The sequence below is a fragment of the Labeo rohita genome, chromosome 19 (genome assembly GCF_022985175.1).
Source record: "Labeo rohita strain BAU-BD-2019 chromosome 19, IGBB_LRoh.1.0, whole genome shotgun sequence".
Lineage (NCBI taxonomy): Eukaryota > Metazoa > Chordata > Actinopteri > Cypriniformes > Cyprinidae > Labeo > Labeo rohita.
The window spans coordinates 35,345,878-35,355,462 of NC_066887.1; the positions used below are offsets into that span (position 1 = coordinate 35,345,878).

The 9,585-nt window shown below is 35.3% G+C and overlaps 1 protein-coding gene across 1 annotated transcript; it reads right to left on the reverse strand.

The window, feature by feature from the left end:
* Window positions 1-574: 574 nt before the first annotated feature.
* Window positions 575-7,944, reverse strand: LOC127181483 (uncharacterized). Its single transcript, XM_051136248.1, has 6 exons — window positions 7,868-7,944; window positions 3,842-3,894; window positions 3,247-3,534; window positions 2,746-2,991; window positions 2,595-2,651; window positions 575-2,480 (listed from the first exon to the last, which is right to left on the reverse strand). Coding segments are annotated over exons 1-6 (804 nt in total). The 5' UTR covers window positions 7,870-7,944; the 3' UTR covers window positions 575-2,322.
* Window positions 7,945-9,585: the final 1,641 nt, after the last annotated feature.

Consider the following 9,585-nt stretch of genomic DNA (forward strand, 5'->3'; position numbering starts at 1 on the left):
ATGGATGTGATTTGCATAATCCAACAAGAAAATACACAGAAGAAGAAAATGACTTTCTCCATTGTGTCTGTCGTTCGTAACAGGGTCAATCAAACAACAGGTTTCAGCAAAATGCAGAGACCCTAGAAACCACAGAGTGTTTCCACTTCCTTCCCAGAGCAATGAAAAGCATTGAATTATAGTGTCTATCTCAGATCAAGTGTTGCATCAGCTGTATTAAAATTCTCAAGATTTCTCAAAGCAATCTGAACTGACTGTGATCTAGTTTGCAAAGACATTGGCTAACAAGACTTTAAGCGTATGTAGAGTCCAGGTTAATTTAAATATACCAGGTTTCAAGGTAAGTTCTATGAACAGCATCTGGGAGATGTTTTTGATTAATTACTAATTTGGACTATTAGATAAAGTATTTCTTTAAAAAAAAGTGCAAATAGATAGTATGCCTCTTCGTGGTTTATGTCATAACATGAGTTACTGTGCTATTTTCTGAGGAAGGAAGTCATATTTCTTGTAAGGTAGTTTAAAACAGGAAGCTTGGACTGCAATTCTGAAAAAGTGAACAACAAACGTGATAAACAGATTCTCTAAACTTTTTAATTAAGGTACACATTTATATAAAAAGACAGATGAATATAATGACATACTCTTTAGAACAACTTTTATGTACAATGCACTGCAATCAAGGAGTCTCACTGATCAACAGTTCATTTTCCTAAGAACCTAAAATTATCCCAACAGTCCTCAATAAGCATACTGATGAATCTCTTCTGCCAGATACTGTAGGCATTAGCATACTGAAATGATATAGACATGTTTAATTCATATGCATACAGTGCAGTCACAAATAGTGCAAGATCTCCCAAGACATGACTGCTCACATTCACAAATTTTGGATTGTCAAAAACTTCAGTCACAGTGAGGAAATAAGGAAGAAATCAAAAAAGAGAGATAACAATCTGCTTGAATATATATGTGTATAAAGTCCATCAAGCATGGCACTGTGCCTGGCTTTTGAGCACCACATATGGCTCTGTGCTGCGTTTATGGCAGCTGAAGTTTATTTTCATCCCTGGGATGACAGGAGGATTCATTAGGTACTTTTCAAGTTCATTATTTGTCCTGAGTATGAATGTTTACATCCAGTTAAACAATACAAAAAACAGTTAAAAATTACCTAACAATTAAAAATTGTATCAAAATTTTATCAAGTGTGGTTTACAACATGTACAAAGAAGCTAGTTCAGTTTAAAAAAACAAAACAAAACTAAAGCACCTAACTTTGAAATTTAGTCTTAACTTATCTAAATGTATATAAATATTTTCTAAATATATATAAATATCTTAACTTAAATTCACAGTAAAAAAAACACTATTTCATTAAGTGATAAAATAATGTAGCAATCTATTGAATTATCATCTGTTTTGTACCTTTGTAATACACTGATAACCAACAAAAATAGGTTGTGATAAAAATGTCACCATGATGAACCAAAGCTTAACACAAGCAGCTTTTCCACAAGCTTAGAGGGGAAATACTTATTAAAGGTGCCCAGTGTCATTCAATGGAATACTAAACACAATTTTTGACAAGGAAAACTGAGCTTATTGAAAACGCTCTCCAAAGTGGATACATTTGAAAACGCTGTTTTCACGTTGTAGTGTGGACTGTGAAAACGGAGGCTTTTGAAAACAAAGACACATGTTTAGTCATGTGACGCATATTGTACCAATAGATATCTATGTTTATACCGGTAATTATGCCTGTTATGTGCTATTCACTTTCACACTGCTGCTTAAAGATATTTACCGTGTACACTCTTCATATTACAGTCTTAAAAAGATGCCAGAAAATGTACTCACAGTTGCTGTAAACATGAGGGCAGCTGCTTTGATCAAACATGAGTGAGAGCGACATAGACGCGTCAGTGAATGATGAGATTTCCGTAAATAAAATGATCCTGCCAGAAAAAATGCGTGAAAACTTTTTATGTCTGTTCCATCTGTATCATCTCAGTGAGTGTTTTGCTATTGTACAGATGCACAGTAGGGGAAATGTAACATTGTCCTACGTTTTAGTGTGGATGAGAAACTTTGGAAAACGCTAGTGTGGACGGAGAGTGTTTTAAAACGAAAACTCAGTTTGCAGTTCTATCCGGATTAATGTAGACGTATAGTCATAGTTATTTCAATAAATGTCAATTTAGTTTTTTTTTTTTTTTTTTTTTTAAATAATACAGTGAACAGAGGCTCAACTTTGGACTTTCAGAATCCTTTGAAGATCTTTTTGCTCTGAAGCACTGCTACATGTAACCAGTGGTGTTGCTAGATGTTTTGGGCCTCTTGTACAGTTTCTTGCAATGGGACCTGTAGGTGAGGCTCATGTTCTGGGTTTCTGTGCCGACGCTGGTATATCCTGATGACAAGTATAATAAGCAGCAGAAACACCAGAAGCCCACACACAGACAGCACAATTACTAAAGCTGGAAGGGGAAAGGTGGGAAGAGAACACAATTTGTAAAATGTTTTTTTCTTCTTTTTCTTAACTTACCACTTTAAAGATTTTGTAAAGCTCTCAATGCCTTCTGTTTACTTACTATCAGTTTTGTCATCATCTGTGTTTATCTGCATTTCCTTTGACAGTGTACTAGATTCTGAAGAGAATATTGAAAGGTTAAAATCATGATAAATGAATATCAGCTGTCAAACACCTCAAATATTTCTAAACATCCATTGAGCTTCTCTCACCTGTGACGGTCACTGTGATCAAGATTTCTCCTTTAGAGTCTAGAACTCTGTATGTTCCAGTGTCATTGGCTGTAAAGACTTTGATGGTCAGGTTTCCATCAGTGTCAGTCATATGATGATCCAGGACCCCATCTGTTCTGTTCCACACCTCCCTCCACTCTCCACTGGAGTTTGTCAGAACTTTATCAGCGTTGCTAAACAGCACATCCAACTTCAGCTCCTCGCCTGTTTTCACAAAAATCTCCACTGAGGAGCAACAGAAAGGCAGTTATCCTTAATCATTATTATAATGGTGTCGATCAACCTAGGCCTTAAACATGCATTTAGGATTAAATGGACGAAATGTTATGATTTAAAAATCAGCCATATTGAAATAAACTAATCTGAATATTAGACGGGACGTGTCCCATTCAGTGTATCTGCTGCTTGCATACAATACCAACACAGTAACAAAAGGAAAAATAAAGTGCATCCTAATGGTTTGATCACTTTTGACTTTACCATCAATATGAAGATGGTACTCCCTTGTTTGTTGCTTCAGCTCTTCCTGATCATTGCGGTAATGGACTCTTAGAATGTATTTTCCAGCGTCACTCAGTCTCAGATCCTTGATGATGATGTCACATGCTCCTTTTTTAATTATGCGTCCACTACATTCATCCGTCTTACAAACAGGGATGTTTTTTGACAGACTTTTTAAAAAAACATCTAAAATGTCTCTGGCCTCAAATCCACATGGCAGGGTGGCATTGCCTCCTTTTTTTCCTGGTACATGTATAGAGGTGGTTTCTGCAAACACAGACAGTATAATAATCATTCAATACAAATCAATACTATAAATGTATCATCTGCTCAAGTATTTTGCTCACACATGTGGATTGAGTGATTGTGAACTAATGGAGTTTCTCTAATATAATGCAGTAGAAATGGCAGCAAATTGGTAAGTAAAGGTTAAATTAAAATATTCATAAAATCTCTCAAATTTCTGAGTGACATAACAGAGTAACAATCCACCAGAGTAACTCTACCTGGAGTTTAAAACCAAGAACTGTCACAATTTAAATCATATATATAAATATAAATATATCATACTGACCTGTATAAATGACGCAAAATGGCAGCAGCAAAAGTTTCCAGAACCAGTTGAACCTGAAAACAAAGTGTCATGTGACTGATGCAGATACACTTTATTTGTACAGGACCTTACAGGGATAAAATGCTTTGAGCAGTAAAATATTACTAAATATTTGATTTCATTTTATCTGAATATTTAACACAAGCAGATCATACATGATGATAATGTCAGGTGTTACGGTTTAACTGGTGACCGTGTTCTCTGGTGGTGACCCACTTTCTAGTTCAGGTCCTCCGCTCCAGATATGATGGAACGACCGCAACAAATTCGCCGATTTTGTAAACACAAACTGACCTGATATTAAGCTGGCTAATAAACGCACACTTGCTCATTACGTGATTTTGGTATTCCTGTAAAGGTTACAAATTATTGGTATGGTGGCCCGTAGGGCTGAAATACGGAAATCAAACAAAAAAAGCCCGTTTGGCGTTGGTTTCGAACACGCGCTAAAAAACATTTACACTATAAGAAACGACAGTAATGAACGAACTGAGCTAATAACCTGAACTGATTCAGTCGCGGATGGGTTCAAGTAGGATTTTACTCTCGGCGTGATATTATGCAGCTGGCTGAATCAAGGAAATGTGCCCGTGTTAACTTGTTAACCGGTTAACCGTTAACCGACAGAAAAAAATATAAAATCTGAAAAAAAAAACTGAAATCCATTTTTAAAAAAAATCAGTTAAATGGATTAAACTGTCTTTTTCAGAAATTTATCAAAATATTTGAAAACGTTTTCTGGATTGTTAAAATAAAATGAAATTGCATTTTTTTAAAGGAGAAAAAAATCGCGTAGGCCTAACATTAAGTCGCAGTTTATTATTACATTCAGTTTTCGTGCTCGAGATGTATTTGAATGCCAAAATATTATTTATTATGTAAACCTGGTTTTGTACTTCTGGCATTCCAATATCCACATCAAATAAATAAATAAAGTTTGGCATAATATCACGGTAATGGTAATGGTTTGGTAGACTCGCATGCGGGAATCACTTGATTTCCCCCCCTTCTAACAGTGGAAACGACTCCTTTATAGTCATACAGCAGAGATGGGGACTCGAGTTTGAGACTCGGACTCGAGTGCGACTTAAGTCGCACACACAGTGACTTCAGACTCGACTTGAGACTCGTCCTCGAAAGACTTCAGACTTGACTCGGACTCGAGCTGCGGGACTCGTGAACAATGTTTATTTTTAGGAAACAACTGATGAGCTCGCTGTTATTCCCCTCCCTCCATTACCTGTAACCTTCCCATGTAACACGCGACCTGTATCTGCTGCGCGCGGGCGCGGCCACACATTTTTTTATTTTTTTTATTTTAGGCGCGGCCGCCACACATGAGAGGACAACGAACAAACATGTCGACTGCTGTGCCATTCATCGTTAGCTTTGGATTTTAAAACTTCAAACAAGACGGCCCAAACAGAAGAAGTGCTCAATGCAAAATATGTGATATGAGGATAAAAGATTCAGTATAGACAGCGTCATTGATTATAATAGAGCTTTGTGATATCGCGAACTAAGCTTTTACTAATTTTAAGGGAGTTTGTAAATGAGATACTGATTTAATACAGCAGTTAAATAAACAAGATGTTATTATTAAGTGACTTACATTGTCTGACTGTAACACTATTGCCTGATTTTGCTCTATTTTGTCGTCAAAAGTAGTCTGAAACAAGTCACAACTGAGCCGCTGCGCATCTCCATTCAAACACAGCGGTGTTTCGTTTATGAATGAACTCGTTTTTAAAACGAATCTAGTGAAATGATTCAATTTCCCATTCATAAAGACAGTCACTCTTTATTCCTAAATGAAGCAGCAGTTCGAACGAATCAAATGAATGATATGATTCAGTAATTAAATCAGTCTCTTGCCGCCACCTGCTGGCAGTTATTCAAATCATTTAACATTTCTGTATTAAAACAATTTGATTTAAAACATTAATCTCAACAATGAATTTAGGAATATGATTGCACTTCTGCCACCTCTGAGCCTCATTAAACATATGAAAAGGTAAAAACAAAAGTTAAATTCCCTTGTAAATCACTTTAAGGAGTCAAATATCACCTCATAATGGGAAGGCAAATTTTTTTATCAGATTTTTGGATTATTGTTTAGAATGTGCTCCTAAAATTTTGATTGTGCTACTATTTTTTTTAAATTAGGAGCACAATGTGATGTTTGACCATATTTGGTCTTTCTTAATTTTTGGTCTGTACTGTACTGTGTGTTCATGCTACAAGGCAAAATACAGATATTAACTTAAAAGTAAAGCATTCTTGGTGTTTTTGTCATGTTGCAATAGCCTGTTTACACTGATTATATACCAAAATCAAAGCTGATACTGTATGCTAATAGATAAAGGAGTCATTATAACATATTACATGCTTTGAGTTCCTTATATATAGCTATGCAGTGTTGGATGGGTCGCTGTACGTGATGCAACACTTATTATAACCAGAGACTTAATATAATAAAGAGACTTGAGACTTGACTTGGACTCTAGCTCAGAGACTTGAGACTTGACTTGGACGCTAGCTCAAAGACTTGAGACTTGACTTGGACTCTAGCTCAGAGACTTGAGACTTGACTTGGACTCTAGCTCAGAGACTTGTGAGCATCTCTGTCATACAGACACTCGAATCTGTAAAAGGTTTGCTGTTTGTGAAAAAATAGGATGCCGCTTTCAGCTGTCTTCCTTTCGCGCAGCACTAAATTTTTTTTTACATTTTTTTTCCTCGTTTTATTAATTAAGTAAAAATATTTCTTATAGGCCTATTCATTCATTATATAGCTTAGCTTTATAATGTTTTTCTCCGTTCGCAGAAGCGCTGTAGGTGCGTGATCTGATGTGTCCATGTGAATCCTCCTGTCCTGTTTTTTTGCTACCTTTTGCGCATGTAAAATTAATCCCGGAAAACAAATTTTGGTATTTTAAAGGGTCACAGACACTTATTTCTAAAGTAATTAAATTCTATTTTAAAATAATCTTGTCGGTTAACGGTTAATTATCGGTTAACGAGCATCGGCTGTCCGTTAGGAAAAATAACTGAAATGAACATCCCCACTTGTGACCTGTGTTTACTTGTTATGAAAATGGCAATGTATTTTTAAGGCAGTCGGTTTCCTTAAACGGTCTTATTTACTGTAACTTGTCGGGTTTAACAGTGCATGCTTTTACTGTAGTAAATATAATTTTACGAAAACGTTTGCAATTAAACGACAGTAGCCACAAATTTAAAGTTGTCTGAGACTCCATGAAGGGTGCTTTAACATCATAAACCATAAAATGTAATATACTTTTGGGCTACTATAATATTTATTGTCATAACAAGTAGCAGGTCACAAGTTAACACGGACACATTTCATTGATTCAGCCAGCTGCATAATGTCACGCCGTGAGTAAAATCCTACTTGATTTCCTATTACTGTCGCCTCATAGCACCACTGTTTTTTTGCTCATGTTCGAACCCAGTGCCAAACATGCTTTTTTTGTTTGATTTCCATACTTCAGCCTCTCACACCAATAATTTGTAACCTTTACAAGAATACCAAAATCATGTAATGAGCAAGTGTGCGTTTATTAGACTACTTAATATCCACGTCAGTTTGTGCTTTCAGAATCGGCGAATCTGCCGCGGTCGTTACATCATATCTGGAGCGGAGGACCTGAACCAGGAAGTTGGTCACTAGATAACATGGTCACCAGTTAAATCGTAATATACCGGTGAGAAACTTCAAACTTTCATAAATAATTTCTGTATAATTCTCAAAACTACCAGTCAAACTCAAAACACAAACAACTGGCATTAGAAATTCAGTAACAAATCATTATATTATATTAATGACCCACTAATAAAAAAGCAAATCATGTCGACTCATTTCCGTGTCACTAGCGGGCTTAGTTTTCCGCAAACAGAAACCCAACTATTGGTGTAAAAAAACAAAAACACACAGGCTGAATATTTAAAAACATGAGAACTTACATGGCGGAAGTTCTTCGTGAGTCTTATGTTTTGGCGTCAAAACCTTGTTAACCATAGCATTTTTACTGAGATCTGAAATGAAACTAAAAGTATTAAAAGAAAAAAAAAAAAAAAAAAAATTGGCGCCTCCTATTAAAGTGGTACGATGGCTGAGAGAGCTCAGGGCACTGCAACTGTAAGAAAACATTTTAATCAATCTGAAAACACGTGCTACAAATACTCCGAACGCAAACAAATACAGAAATGCGCTGCAAATGGAGATATATTTTGAACGTCGCCTTAACAACCCTGGAAAATTGGTCTTTTATTTTTCTTTCTTTCTTTCTTTCTTTCTTTATTAAATTAATTAGTTAGTTTGTTAGTTAAACCTTTCAAATCACATTTATATACAGTGCAAGAAATAACCAACAAGAAGTCAAACAGAAACGGGGTACATGTAAGCCTAACATCTTACTCCATAATAAATGGTAAAGTATAAGATTATACAAACTACTTTTTTAAAAATATAAAATGTTTTTATACACTTGTGAAATATTAGTCATAAATGCATAAAATATCTTTACAGAAAAAACCTAAAGGGGAATGCAGTATACATTACTTTAGCTTTATGTACAGTAATTGAAGCGTCCCAAGAAGAAAAAGAGGATCATAGACTCATTTATTCCAATTATTTTGTAGAATCTATCAAAAATAATAATCTACACCTGCTTCCAAAGGCCTTTAGAATAATTACAATTACAAAATAAATGTGTGAGAGTTTCAGATTCAGAATTACAAAAATAACATTGTGGTAAGATGGCTTCTTTAAACTCAGTATAGTTTTAAAAAAAATCACTACAGGGATAATATCTATGCAATAGTTTAAAATGAATGTCCTTTTTCCTTATTTGGCAAATAAAACTTGTTACTTGCTGACCATATTTTATGGAAAACCACTGTTTCCATTTCACAACTGCTTTGTTGGTGACAACACATGTTGGTTATTCCATATTATGCATGAATGTGGAGAGAAGTCTGAAGACCAATGTTCATGCTTCTAATGATTGCTTGTGAAAATGAGATGCCTTGAAAGGAAGCTTCCTATATTTGAAGATAACCCATCACACTTTTCAAAAAACAAATTGGGGGTATAAAACCATATAGAATTTATCTGGACCAGGCAATGTTTATCCAGTTATCCAAAATTATATTAAAGGCATAGTTCACTCAAAAATGAAAATTCTGTCATGAATTATTCACCCTCATGTTGTTCCAAACTTGTAAGGCCTTCGTTCATCTTTGGAACACAAATTAAGATATTTATGATGAAATCTGAGAGCTTTCTGGCCCTGCATATATAATACCTAATACCTCTCCCAATAACAGGGAAGTCCCATTAGACAAAGATACATAGGATCTGGAAAGTTTTCAAAAGTTTTGGGCCAAAGCCAAGTTGTTTTAGGGCATCATACATAAAGGCATGCTTTACTGTATCAAACGCCTTGTAGAAATCTAAGAACAAAATGAGCGCATCATCATTAACCAGTTTGGAGTAATATAAGTAGGTTAAAACAAGACAAATATTATTTGGTTTAGGTATTAAAGTGATTAGGCCTTGCTTCATAGATTCCGATAGTTCCTCTTGGTTTAAACATTCATTAAAAACATTTAAAATCAATTCTTTTATATCAACGAAACAAGGGCTGTCTTCCAAGGATCCTTCCCCTTCAGCGACGTTT

What these genes read in the sequence shown, in the direction of transcription:
- LOC127181483 (XM_051136248.1), bottom strand. An exon ending in GATCACAGTGACCGTCACAG is followed by an intron (nt 2,652 to 2,745) that starts GTGAGAGAAGCT and finishes TATTCTCTTCAG; the next exon opens with AATCTAGTACACTGTCAAAG. An exon ending in AGATGATGACAAAACTGATA is followed by an intron (nt 2,481 to 2,594) that starts GTAAGTAAACAG and finishes TTCCCCTTCCAG; the next exon opens with CTTTAGTAATTGTGCTGTCT.